This window comes from Saccopteryx bilineata, chromosome 8, assembly GCF_036850765.1.
Source record: "Saccopteryx bilineata isolate mSacBil1 chromosome 8, mSacBil1_pri_phased_curated, whole genome shotgun sequence".
NCBI classification, from domain to species: domain Eukaryota; kingdom Metazoa; phylum Chordata; class Mammalia; order Chiroptera; family Emballonuridae; genus Saccopteryx; species Saccopteryx bilineata.
In genome coordinates this window covers 589,469-603,027 of record NC_089497.1, presented here as the reverse complement: position 1 = coordinate 603,027, position 13,559 = coordinate 589,469, and the positions used below count along the sequence as shown (strand labels likewise).

At 63.1% G+C, this 13,559-nt stretch overlaps 1 protein-coding gene across 2 annotated transcripts in view; it reads left to right on the top strand.

The window, feature by feature from the left end:
- Positions 1 to 13,559, top strand: part of NUP210 (nucleoporin 210) — a 97,131-nt gene that overhangs the window by 30,902 nt on the left and 52,670 nt on the right. For both annotated transcript variants that reach the window (XM_066241767.1, XM_066241766.1), the window contains exons 5-8: positions 3,077 to 3,227; positions 5,083 to 5,215; positions 10,167 to 10,325; positions 10,860 to 10,928. In XM_066241767.1, the coding sequence (XP_066097864.1) occupies positions 3,077 to 3,227; positions 5,083 to 5,215; positions 10,167 to 10,325; positions 10,860 to 10,928 (512 nt within the window). The remainder of the gene's footprint in view (positions 1 to 3,076; positions 3,228 to 5,082; positions 5,216 to 10,166; positions 10,326 to 10,859; positions 10,929 to 13,559) is intronic.

Genomic DNA, 13,559 nt, shown 5'->3' with positions numbered 1-13,559 from the left:
GAGCTCTGGACTTGCCGGTGTCCTGTGAAGCTGGGGACATCGGCTCCGTAGTCAGATCTGGATGCCTGGCCTGGCCTTGTCACTTCCTCCCGTGGCTGGAGTCAAGGACCGTAACCCAGGGGTCCCCAAACTATGGCCTGCAGCCGCATGCAGCCCCCTGAGGCCATTTATCCGGCCCCTGCCGCACTTCCGGAAGGGTCACCTCTTTCACTGGTGGTCAGTGAGAGGAGCACATTGACCATCTCATTAGCTAAAAGCAGGCCCATAGTTCCCATTGAAATACTGGTCAGTTTGTTGATTTAAATTTACTTGTTCTTTATTTTTTTATTATTATTATTATTTTTTCATTTTTCTGAAGCTGGAAACAGGGAGAGACAGTCAGACAGACTCCCGCATGCGCCCGACTGGGATCCACCCGGCACGCCCACCAGGGGCGACGCTCTGCCCACCAGGGGGCGATGCTCTGCCCCTTCGGGGCGTCGCCATATTGCGACCAGAGCCACTCTAGCGCCTGAGGCAGAGGCCACAGAGCCATGCCCAGCGCCGGGGCCATCTTTGCTCCAATGGAGCCTTGGCTGCGGGAGGGGAAGAGAGAGACAGAGAGGAAAGTGCGGCGGAGGGGTGGAGAAGCAAATGGGCGCTTCTCCTGTGAGCCCTGGCCGGGAATCGAACCCGGGTCCTCCGCACGCTAGGCCGACGCTCTACCGCTGAGCCAACCGGCCAGGGCACTTGTTCTTTATTTTTAATATTATAGTTGTTCCCGTTTTATTTTTTTACTTTAAAATAAGATATGTGCAGTGTGCATAGGGATTTGTTCATAGTTTTTTGTTTTGTTTTGTTTTTTTTAATTTTAATTTTTTTTTTTTTTCATTTTTCTGAAGCTGGAAACAGGGAGAGACAGTCAGACAGACTCCCGCATGCGCCCGACCGGGATCCACGGGATCCACCCGGCACGCCCACCAGGGCGACGCTCTGCCCACCAGGGGGGGATGCTCTGCCCATCCTGGGCATCGCCATGTTGCGACCAGAGCCACTCTAGCGCCTGGGGCAGAGGCCACAGAGCCATCCCCAGCGCCCGGGCCATCTTTGCTCCAATGGAGCCTTGGCTGCGGGAGGGGAAGAGAGAGAGAGAGAGGGAAAGTGCGGTGGAGGGGTGGAGAAGCAAATGGGCGCTTCTGTGTGCCCTGGCTGGGAATCGAACCCGGGTCCTCCGCACGCTAGGCCGACGCTCTACCGCTGAGCCAACCGGCCAGGGCCATAGTTTTTTTTATAGTCCGGCCCTCCAGTGGTCTGAGGGACAGTGAACTGGCCCCCTGTATAAAAAGTTTGGGGACCCCTGCCGTAACCCACCCACGCAGCAGCCTCCTCTCTGTCACACGGAGGTCACTGCTGTGTCTCCTCAGAGGCTGGCCATGTGGTCAGCACACTGGGTATTCAGGAGGGCTCTTTCTGCGCCCTCAGGCCTGTTTCCCCACTGTGAGCTTCCAGTGGCTCGCAGGGGAGCCTGCTGTTAACACCCCGGGCGCGGAGGCCTGTGGGACCCAATGGGCCGGTTTCCTTCACCCTCGGTGTGTGACAGACACCTGGTCAGACAGGGTCGGGAGATAGATCCTGGCATGGCTCTGCCCCCGGCAGACACTGGGAGAACAAAAGCGTGTCCCCAGGCAGGAGGGGAGGCTTGTTTGTGAATTACAGGCTGAGTGAGAGACCGTTTCCAGAGGGTCCCTCACGCCGATGTGCTTTCCGACTCACACCCTGCACACTTCAACTTATGCCCCCACCCCGGGCTTCTTGCCACAGCCTGACCCCAGGAGGGATAAGTTGCTCTGTGATTCCTGGGCCTGATGATTTGGGGTGGAGGTCACTGAGACTCTTTCCCCGGAGGTCCGAGCTGACCCAGGGTGGCCCTGGGGAGTGACACCCTCCCAGCGGGCTCGGTCTCCATGGGCCTGGGTCTTGCTCATCCGTGAGAGGGAAGCGTTTCTAAACGAAGTGGGTGATGCTCAAGTTTCAGTGCTCGTCATAACCACCTGTTGACTTAATGATAACATGTAGATTGCCAGGGTCCATACCAACGAGAGCCTGGACCCGGGGCCAAGAATCTGCACTGTTCACAAGGATGTTGGTTCTTGTCAGAAAATGGCTGAGAGATTAAACTGCAGCCCTGAGACAAGTCTTTGGTGCGGACTCTGGACGCCAAGTCCTGTGGGGGCAGAATGCTGCCCGCAAGCACTGGTGAGATTGTTTTAAAGGAAACAGCTGATCCCTATGGCCTTTTCCTGCATACCTGAAAGCTATTAGTTCTGCACCCGAATCCATTCTAGGCTAATGTGACCCAGGCTCTGCTAATTTGCTTGATGAGCAAAGAGACCAATAAGTACGATAAGGCTACAGAGATCTGGGCTCTGTCCTAGAGGCTGAGGGTCCCCTAGACCCATCTTTTCTCGATGTTGTGTCTTGTGTGTGTGTGTTTTGTTTTTTTTGGGTTTTTTGGTATTTTTCCAAAGCTGGAAACAGGGAGGCAGTCAGACTCCCGCATGTGCCCGACCGGGATCCACCCAGCATGCCCACCAGGGGGCGATGCTCTGCCCATCTGGGGCATCGCTCTGCCGCAATCAGAGCCATTCTAGCACCTGAGGCAGAGGCCACAGAGCCATCCTCAGCGCCTGTGCCAACTTTGCTCCAATGGAGCCTTGGCTGCAGGAGGGGAAGAGACAGAGAGGAAGGAGAGGGGGAGGGGTGGAGAAGCAGATGGGTGCTTCTCCTGTGTGCCCTTACCGGGAATCAAACCCGGGACTCCTGCACACCAGGCCGATGCTCTACCACTGAGCCAACCGGTCAGGGCCGTGTCTTGTGTTTTTTTAAGTCCTGTAGCGCCTTCCTACTGTACATGCCTGTTGCCGAGCTGGTCACAGCAGGTTCTGGTAGGAAGTTCGAGGGACACATTTTAATGCGGCACCAACTAGGTCCACCCAACATATTTCAGCCCTGGTACCAACCAGGAAGTCCCAGTAGACAGCCCGTGTTAGGCTGCGCTGTTCTGCACCTCAGGCCTGATGATGGCGTGCTTTTCCAGAATTCTCCCGTTCTTGGAGTCGACGTACATCCCTCCTTCCTACATCTCAGAGATGGAGAAGGTGGCCAAGCAGGGGGACACCATCCTGGTGTCCGGGATGAAGACGGGGAGCTCCAGGCTCAAGGCACGCATCCAGGAGGCGGTGTACAAGGTGGGTCCAGGGGTGTAGGAGACGCGGGGCCTCTGAGTGGACCAGGCTGATACCCCCCCCCTGCGACACCCAGTCTCTCTTTGGGGGGCTAGCCAGCAGTTTAGGAGTCCTGGGGCCTTGGGAAGCTTGAGGGGTGCAGTGTCCCAGGGCTGACTGCAGCCTCCGCAGTCAGGACTTGGAGACAGTTTGCCCGTTGAGATTCTGGACCCCGTGTGGTGCGCAGAGCTGGGCAGTCCCGCCCCCTGCTGGCTGGACAGACCCCGCCCCCCTGCTGGCTGGACAGGCCCCGCCCCCTGCTGGCTGGACAGGTCCGCCCCCTGCTGGCTGGACAGGCCCGCCCCCCTGCTGGCTGGACAGGCCCCGCCCCCTGCTGGCTGGGCAGGCCCGCTTCCCTGCTGGCTGGACAGGCCCCGCCCCCTGATGGCTGGACAGGTCCGCCCCCTGATGGCTGGACAGGCCCGCCCCCCTGCTGGCTGGACAGGCCCCGCCCCCTGCTGGCTGGACAGGCCCGCCCCCCTGCTGGCTGGACAGGTCCTGCCCCCTGCTGGCTGGACAGGCCCGCCCCCCTGCTGGCTGGACAGACCCCGCCCCCTGCTGGCTGGACAGGTCCGCCCCCTGCTGGCTGGGCAGGCCCGCTTCCCTGCTGGCTGGACAGGCCCTGCCCCCTGCTGGCTGGACAGGCCCTGCCCCCTGCTGGCTGGACAGACCCTGCCCCCTGCTGGCTGGACAGGCCCTGCCCCCTGCTGGCTGGACAGGCCCGCCCCCCTGCTGGCTGGACAGACCCTGCCCCCTGCTGGCTGGACAGGCCCGCCCCCCTGCTGGCTGGACAGACCCTGCCCCCTGCTGGCTGGACAGACCCTGCCCCCTGCTGGCTGGACAGGCCCTGCCCCCTGCTGGCTGGACAGACCCTGCCCCCTGCTGGCTGGACAGGCCCTGCCCCCTGCTGGCTGGACAGGGCCCGCCCCCTGCTGGCTGGACAGGCCCTGCCCCCTGCTGGCTGGACAGGCCCGCCCCCTGCTGGCTGGACAGGCCCCGCCCCCTGCTGGCTGGACAGGCCCGCCCCCCTGCTGGCTGGACAGGTCCTGCCCCCTGCTGGCTGGACAGGCCCGCCCCCCTGCTGGCTGGACAGGCCCGCCCCCCTGCTGGCTAGACAGGCCCCGCCCCCTGCTGGCTGGACAGGGCCCGCCCCCTGCTGGCTGGGCAGGCCCGCTTCCCTGCTGGCTGGACAGACCCTGCCCCCTGCTGGCTGGACAGGCCCTGCCCCCTGCTGGCTGGACAGGCCCACCTCCTGCCTGGGCTGCTGGTAGCCTCCCTCCGGCCTTGCTGGAAGGCGCCCACCACAGGGCCATGGTTTCCTCCAGCTCCTGGTTGCCAGGCAGTTGGACGGCAACAGAAAGTGTAGGCTCTCCAGGAGCTGGTGGCCAGCGTGTACTCTCGTCCACAGGGGTCCTTCTCCCACCGCTGAGTCCCTGATGAGGGGTCTCGGTGGGGGTGAGAGGTGGGCGGGGAGGGGCCTGAGGGTTCCCACACGTGCTGGCCACTGGGGCTTTCGTGGGGAGAGCCTGAGCCCCTGGTGACCACAGTGTCCGTGCGTCTCTTCCCGGCTCCTCCCTGTCTTCCTGTTTGCTTATTGGTGTCAGCTGAGCTATGACACACGGAAGTGGCCACTGAAGGCTTGCTGGCCACATGCGGGGTTCCCCTGGGGCTCTGGGATCTGAAGGGGCTGCCTCACTTCACCTCCGGCTCCCCTGACCCCACGTGAACACACAGACAAGTCCGAGAGGCTCCCCGTCCTGCCCGCACCCCCACTCCTGGCCCCGTGCCCTCTCACTCTCTCCATGGCTTCTCTGTCCAGAGCGTGCGCCCCGCGGAGGTCCGGCTGCTGATCCTGGAGAACATCCTGCTGAACCCGGCGTACGACGTCCACCTGCTGGTGGGGACCTCCGTCCGCTACCGAGTGCAGAAGGTCAGGCAGGGGAGGATCACAGGTGAGCCGCTGGCCCCAGTCACCCGGGGCAGAGAGATGGTCAGGCAGGGGAGGATCACAGGTGAGCCGCTGGCCCCAGTCACCCGGGTCAGATGGATGGTCAGGCAGGGGAGGATCACAGGTGAGCCGCTGGCCCCAGTCACCCGGGGCAGAGGGACGGTCAGGAAGGGGAGGATCACAGGTGAGCCGCTGGCCCCAGTCACCCGGGGCAGAGAGATGGTCAGGCAGGGGAGGATCACAGGTGAGCCGCTGGCCCCAGTCACCCGGGGCAGAGGGACGGTCAGGAAGGGGAGGATCACAGGTGAGCCGCTGGCCCCAGTCACCCGGGGCAGAGGGACGGTCAGGCAGGGGAGGATCACAGGTGAGCCGCTGGCCCCAGTCACCCGGGGCAGAGGGACGTAACACTCGCCGTGTTAACCACTTGTGAGTGTGCAACGAGCAGCATTCGGTGCACGCACACTGTGTGTAACCGCCACCACCGTCCAGCTCTAGAATTTTCCATCTTCCCAAACCGAAGCCCCGTGCCCACCAAACACCAGCCCCCAGCCCCTAGTCCCAGCTACCACCATGCTGCCTTCTGTCTCCCTGAGCTGGACTCCTCTGAGTACCTCGACTAAGTGGAGTCATAGGTGGTGCTTCTCATTTTGTGACAGGCTTTCTCATGTAAAAGAATGTCTTCCAGGTTCACCCGTGTTCTGGCAGCTGCCAGAATGTCCTTTTTTTTTTCTTCTTCTTTTAACTGAGGCAGGGAGAGAGATGAGAAGCATCAATTCTTCATTGCAGCACCTTAGTTGTTCAGTGATTGCTCTCTCATATGTGTCTTGACCGGGGGAGGGCGGACCTACAGCAGACCAAGTGACCCTTGGCTCAAGCCGGTGACCTTGGGCTTCAAGCCAGTGACCATGAGATCATGTCGATGTTCCCGCACTCAAGCTGGCGACCTTGGGGTATTGAACCTGGGATGTCAGCGTCCCAGGTCGACGCTCTGTCACTGCCCCACTACCGGTCAGGCGGGATTTCCTTTTTAGGGCTGAGTAATGCCCCATTGTCTGTCCGTCCATGGCTGCCTGGGCTGTGTCTGCCTCTGGGCTGTTGTGACGGACGCGGCGTGAACGTGCGTGTGGGTAGCCCATGGTTCTAAGCGTGTCAGACGCCGTGAGCTTCACACCGGACTCGGTCTTACCCTGAATTTGCCACTGACTGCCGGGTGGCCTCTGCGAGCCATGTCCTCTCTTGGGGCTCAGTGTCTCCGTCAGAGCCCTTGCGGCCTGTGTGTCTGGGCTGTGTGGACAGATGGAATGGACGGGCGGGGATTTGTTCTGGAAATTCTCAGTGCCGTGCACATGTGACAGGTTTCATACATTGAATGTCCTTCACGCACCGCTAACCCTACTCAGAACTGTCGTCAGCCTTCTGCTGAACGTCCACACACGTTTCACGTCAGAGCCCAGACCAGGGGTCCTCAAACTACGGCCTGTGGGCCGCATGCGGCCCCCTGAGGCCATTTATCCAGCCCCCGCCACACTTCTGGAAGGGGCACCTCTTCCATTGGTGGCAGCGTTGCTCACTTACAGTACTACTTCCAGTGACGTGGACGCACACGTCATGGCTCTGGAAGCACGTCATATCACTTGTTACAGCCAGCAGTGACAAATGTGGAACCAGACATTGACCATCTCATTAGCCAAAAGCAGGCCCATAGTTCCCATTGAAATACTGGTCAGTTTGTTGATTTAAATTTACTTGTTCTTTATTTTAAATATTGTATTTGTTCCCGTTTTTTTGGGGTTTTTTTGTATTTTTCTGAAGTTGGAAACGGGAAGAGACAGTCAGACAGACTCCCGCATGCGCCTGACTGGGATCCACCCAGCATGCCCACCAGGGGGCGATGCTCTGCCCATCTGGGGCATTGCTCTGTTGTGACCAGAGCCATTCTAGCACCTGAGGCAGAGGCCACAGAGCCATCCTCAGCACCCAGGCCATCTCTGCTCCAATGGAGCCTTGGCTGCGGGAGGGGAAGAGAGAGACAGAGAGGAAGGAGAGGGGGAGGGGTGGAGAAGCAGATGGGCGCCTCTCCTGTGTGCCCTGGCCGGGAATTGAACCCGGGACTCCTGCACGCCAAGCCGACGCTCCACCACTGAGCCAACCAGCCAGGGCCATTTTGTTTTTTTTACTTTAAGATATGTGTAGTGTGCATAGGGATTTGTTCATAGTTTTTTTTATAGTCCGGCCCTCCAACGGTCTGAGGGACAGTGAACTGGCCCCCTGTGTAAAAAGTTTGGGGGCCCCTGGCCCAGACTGTCCTGGCTCTCTGGAACTGCAGTGTCTCCTCGGGGCCCAACGGTCTGGGCACTGGTCCGGGCAGGTGTCTCCCCTGGGCGGGTTGGAGGGCTGCAGGCCATGACGTGGGGTGCTGTTGGGTTGAGAAAACCCCACCTTAGCTGAGAGGAGCGGTGTGGTCAGTCCCTGCTGACCAGGCGCTTTGGGCCTCGGAGGCCACAGAGACGGAGAAGAGCCTGTCCTGCCTGTGGGCCCAGCTCCCTGCACCAGGGCACTGGTCAGCGGGCAGCAGACTGCTGGCTCCTGGGTGTCCGTGTGTGCCGGGCAGGCAGCGTCCGTGAGGAGACCATGGGGGTGGTCTGAGCCAGGCTGGCCGTCTGGGTGTCCGAGTGTGCCGGGCAGGCAGCGTCCAGCTGCTCTGCGATGCGTTTGGGAGGAGACAGTGGGCTTGGTCTGAGCCAGGCTGGCCGTCTGGGCCGGGGCCCAGGATTTGTCCCGACTTCAGGGAGACAGATGCAGAAAGCGCAGGGGCGGCCCTGGAGGCTCTCAGACTCTGACAGGGACGCGCGTCCACGGTGGTCTCGGGTCTCGGGTCCCGCCCCTACGCGGGAGTGCAGTGGGCACCCACAGGGCCCCTTGGCGGTGGGCTCTAACCTTGTACCCAAGCGGCAACAGAAGGTGGCAGCTAGGGAAGAGTGTGGAGGCTCCTCGGCCCCAGATACCCTTGCCGGTGGCTGCTCGGAACCCAGCACACTGGTCCGCATGTGTGGGGCTGGAGTCAGAGGTCGGACCTGCGCTCCCGGCTGTCCTGGGCCCAGGCCCACTGACCCAGGAGCTGCGCAGTCATCGCTGGGCCCTGCACAGGGCGGGGGCCCAGGGGACTCTGACAATTAGAAGCCCATCTGGAGAGTCAGCCAGGGTCAGGAGTGTCAGAGCCCATGTCTCCCAGAAGAACGTGACGGGACCTTGGGGGTGGCCTTCCCCCTGTGCTGATGGCCGGTCTGGGGCCCCAGGAGCAGCCTCCCTTGTGTGTGGATGTCTGCAAAGCCTCCCACGTTCAGTGCCTTTGACAGGTAGTGAGTTCTGCATTACTAGAGGTGTCCCAGGAGTCCATCCCTGTCTTCCTCGTGTCAGGGTTTTGTATGTAGGTACGGTTGCATCTGAGAGGTGCAGGGACCCTCCAGAGTCCCTCTTATTCACCTGGAGAACTTTAAACAGGGGAAGCTGCTGCTTCGTAAAGTAGGGCTGCTTCGTTGAGCAGTTAGGACGTGCGTCCTCGACACCTGCTGCCGGGTCCTGACCTGTGGGCACGGACACCGAGGATCACAGCCCGCCGGCTGGACCTCCCCCAGCCAGGGACCAGGGGATGAGCTGTGTGTCTCTTTAAGGGGTGCTCAGCCCGGGCGTGCATCGGGACCACCTGGAGGGCCTGCTCAGACAGAGGAGCGCGGCCCACCTGGTTCGCTCCTGTGGTCTGGAGCACGGCTGGTCCGGGTGGGGCTGGTCATGTGCCCTGGGCGGGTGAGGCCGCCAGCACTGGACCACACACAGAGAACTGTCTGCCCTGGGGCATGTTCTCAGGGGCTCATTAGAACACGCAGAAGGCGCCCCAGGACAGGGAATGGGCAGGTGGCCTCCCTCGGAGAGTTCCCGCCAGACTTCCCGGGCGTTCTGAGGGCCGTGCCCAGGCAAGCAGGGAGGCCGTCCCCGGTTCTCTGCATTCTCTTTCTTCTCTCTCGCTGGAGGGCTGGACTGTGGTCACGCTCGTGGGCTCGGGGGGAGTAGGTTTACTTGACAGGAAACTCTTGGCCAACCTGGCTGGTCCCCCAGTGGGGACGGCTTGCCCGCCTCTTCCCTTCACGGCACACGGTTCTCCTCCTGTCTCCCGGATGCGGGCACCAGGAGGGGCTGTGTCCGGCATTGCCGGAGGACAGGACGGGGTGGTGGGCCACCAGAGCAGGGCACGGTCCGGCCACATCTGGGTTTCCTGGTCAGCAGCCGCCCACATGTATCACAAGTGCTGTGATCTCTGCCCAGGGTGTGGGGGACGGCCAGGCGGAAGGGGCGGGGCTGTCAGCCTGTCGCTTCCCCGGGAGACTGTTCTCCGTCCTGGCCCTGGCCAAGGGACCTCTCTTCCGCAGCGAGACCCAGAGCAGGGAAGCTTGGACGGACAGATGGATGGCCACGATAGTCTAGATAGACTCAGTTCCCAAACCCATGTGGGATGACACCGCTGGGCGGAACCCCTTTGGGAAACCCCAGAGCGTGGCCAAGGCCAGGGAGCCCCGCCCTGAACCCCTCGATGCAGGACCCGGGTTCACTTCTGCACTTCTGCGATGGACACACAAGTGTCTGACGTTGACCTTCCGCAAGCAGGCGGCAGTCTGGGTCAGAGGCTGTCCTTGGTTTTAGAAAGCTGCGTACTGCAGGCACACGCAAAACCGACGGCCTCTGGGAATTCACGGCGGGTGTCAGGTTTATCCACAGGCACAGACGATAATGCGTGTTGAAAAAAATTGAGAAAGAGATCGTGGGGCTGCTTGGTCAGTAGAGACGGGGTTGCGGCCAACATGCGGGCTCCTCACACTTCCTGTTGTGTGTCTGTCTGTCTCTCTCTCTCTCTCTCTCTCCCCCCCCACCTCCCTCCCTCCCTCTGGGCTTGTCGTGGCCAGAACTCGCAATGCCTTCGGACCAGTACGAGCTGCAGCTCCAGAATGACATCCGGGACCCCGCGGGAGACCCGGGCCGGCCGGTGGCCGTCCTGGCCGAGGACACGTCGACCGTCACCGCCGTGCAGCTGGGGCAGAGCAGCCTGGTCCTCGGCCACAAGAATATCCTTTTTTCGGGCCAGCCTGCCCACCCAGGTGCATGGCCAGCACGGGGCAGACTTGCTGTTGGGCAGCCCTGTTGTTTTTCTCCCTGAGGGTTGGGCTCGGTTAGAACAGCCCCGTCTTCCCTCGGGTCCTGGAATCAGAAAGGTTGGTGCCTCTGCACCCCTGCAGGGGACTCCGTGGAGGGGCCCCCGGACCAAGCGGGAGGGGCAGTGGTGTGGAGCCCCACTCTGCCCCCAGCCTCTGGCGTGTGTACAGAGGCCGTGCCCACACTTGTGTGGGGTTCCTGGCCTCAGACTTGGTGGCAGGCCCTGTGGGGCTCCAGTGTCCTTTCCACAGCCCCCCACTCCCCGCTGGAGTAGGAAGCACAGGGTGTCCCCCACTCTGGAAGCAGCTCTGCTCCACCAGCACCGGGCAGGGGCGTCCTGCCTGCTCTGTCCACGTGAGGCCCTGACGGGCAGCCTTCGCAGCTGGCCGGAGCCCGCCGGCTGCCTCATCTGCCGTCTGGTGTTCGTTCCTTAGCGAGGAGCTCAGGCATCCGCATGCAGGGCGCCTCCAGGCTGCCCAACAGCACCGTCCACGTGGTGGAGCCCGGCTACCTGGGTGAGTGGGGGCTACCCGGCCTGGACGCCGCTCTGTTGATGACACGATTTAGAAAAGTGAAACACAAGTGACAGCTCCCCTGGCCAGCTAACCAGCCAGGAGGCCCCGGCCAGCGGCACCCACTGTCCTCCTGCCGGGTCCAGAAACGGTCAGACGTGGGCGGGGCCAGGCCGGTGGCCAGCTGGTCAGGGAGAGAACCAGGGTGGGGCAGAGCAGGGGCCTTTGTTTCCTGCTGGGTTTATGCCAGGGCTCAGTCTGCACCTGACCCTGGCCAGGGACATGTGGAGGGTGGGGCCTGCTCCGTCAGAGGGGCCTGTAGGTAGCGTCACTGGGGGAACGGGAGGCTTCTGAGACGGGAGGGGGAGCCCACAGCCATGAGGGCCTGGGCGCTGCCCTAGCAGATGACCCCTTGAGCGATGTCTGGGACACACTGGGGTCACCGACACACCGCTGCTTGTGGTCAGAGCTTACTGCCAAGTGCGTCTCCACGGTTCAGGGAAGAGAGCGCTTGGTGCGCAGCAGGCCTGGGTCCTCGGGGGGTGGCCATGTCACGGTGCAGCCTGGTACAGACCCAGGTGGGCGGTGAGGTGACACCCGTGTGTCCCAGGGGCTCTGTGTGCTCAGTGCTTCCGGGGCCTCTCCCACCGGGAAGGCCTGTGGGCCCCAGAGGTCAGGGAAGGGGAAGACGGGGCTCCCAGTTCGCGGGCGAGGAGAGACCAGCGCAGCAGGCGGTGAATAGCCGTGTGAGCAGAGAGAGGCTTCGGGGAGGGGATGGCGAGGCGGGCCGTTTTCAGGAGTCCGGTGGGTCATCGTGGCCCCGGGAGCAGCTGGGTGATGGGGTGAGGGGAGAGGACACACGGCCTTCCGCGGTCAGCGAGGAGCTCGGGGGGACTGGACGGGAGGCCCCGGGGGACAGGACGGGAGACCCGGGAGCAGGCTGGCCTCACGGTAAACCTGCTGCCCATTCAGCGTGGAGACGCAGTGGGGGTGCAGGGCGCAGACCCTCTGTGGCTCGGAGCCCGGACCCAGCTGGACAGAAGCCCAGCCCCCGTGGCTCAGACCCCCTGTGGCTCAAGGTCCGGACCCAGCTGGACGGAAGCCCAGCCCCTGAGGCTCAGCGCAGGCTCCCGGGACTCAGGGTGGGCCTACTGTGCGTTCGGAGCACATTCCAGCGAGGGCTTGAGCCTGGACGGACGGTGGGCAAGACCGAGTTTGGATGGGTCTTGAGCCACCACCGGTCTGGGATTGTTCCCGTTGGTCTTAGGGACTCCTAGTGGTCAGCTCCGGTTCCTGGCCCAGCACTGATGGCTGGCGTAGGGCAGCATTAGCCGCAGGTCCTCCTCTGTGGAGGAGTGCGGGTGGGCAGCTGGGGGCCGTGTTGTGACCGACTATGGGGCCTTCCCGGTGTGGAGGTTATAGATCTGTCCTGCTGAGCAGGGTGAGCCCTGCCAGGTGAGGGTCGTGGGTTTCTTTAAGGTGAGGAGTGGGGGTGTCTCTTCAGGCACGTGGTCCGGGCCCTTCCGGGGGGGGGGGCTGCTGGGTGACCAGTGAGGGCTCCAGCGGGAGGTGCTCGGTCCCACCCTGTGACCCCCTCATCACTGTGCCCCCCACCACTGTGCCCCCCCACCGCTATGCCCCCCCTCACCTCTGTGCCCTCACTGCTGTGCCCCCCCACCGCTGTGCCCCCCCTCACCCCTGTGCCCCCCCTCACCACTGTGCCCCCCACCACTGTGCCCCCCCTCACCGCTGTGCCCCCCCACCGCTGTGCCCCCCCTCACCCCTGTGCCCCCCTCATCACTGTGCCCCCCCACCGCTATGCCCCCCCACCGCTATGCCCCCCTCACCTCTGTGCCCTCACTGCTGTGCCCCCCACCGCTGTGTTCCCCCTCACCGCTGTGTCCCCCCTCACCGCTGTGCCCCCCCACCCCTGTGCCCCCCCTCACCCCTGTGCCCCCCTCGCTGTGCCCCTCCACCGCTGTGCCCCCTCACCGCTGTGCCCCCCTCACCCCTGTGCCCCCCCTCATCACTGTGCCCCCCCTCACCGCTATGCCCCCCCACCGCTATGCCCCCCTCACCTCTGTGCCCTCACTGCTGTGCCCCCCCACCGCTGTGTTCCCCCTCACCGCTGTGTCCCCCCTCACCACTGTGCCCCCCCACCGCTGTGCCCCCCCCACCGCTGTGCCCCCCCACCGCTGTGCCCCCCCCACCGCTGTGCCCCCTCACCGCTGTATCCCCCTCACCGCTGTGCCCCCTCACCACTGTGCCCCCCCCTCACCGCTGTGCCCCCTCACCGCTGTTTCCCTCTCACCGCTGTGCCCCCCTCACCACTGTGCCCCCCCACCGCTGTGCCCCCCCTCACCACTGTGCCCCCCTCACCACTGTGCCCCCTCACCGCTGTGCCCCCCTCTCACCGCTGTGCCCCCCTCTCACCGCTGTGTCCCCCTCACCGCTGTGCCTCCCTCACCGCTGTGCCCCCCTCACCGCTGTGCCCCCTCACCACTGTGTTTCTCTCTCACCGCTGTGTCCCCCTCTCACCGCTGTGCCCCCCTCACCGCTGTGTCCCCCCTCACCGCTGTGCCCCCCCTCACCGCTGTATCCCCCTCACCGCTGTATTCCCCTCACCGCTTTACC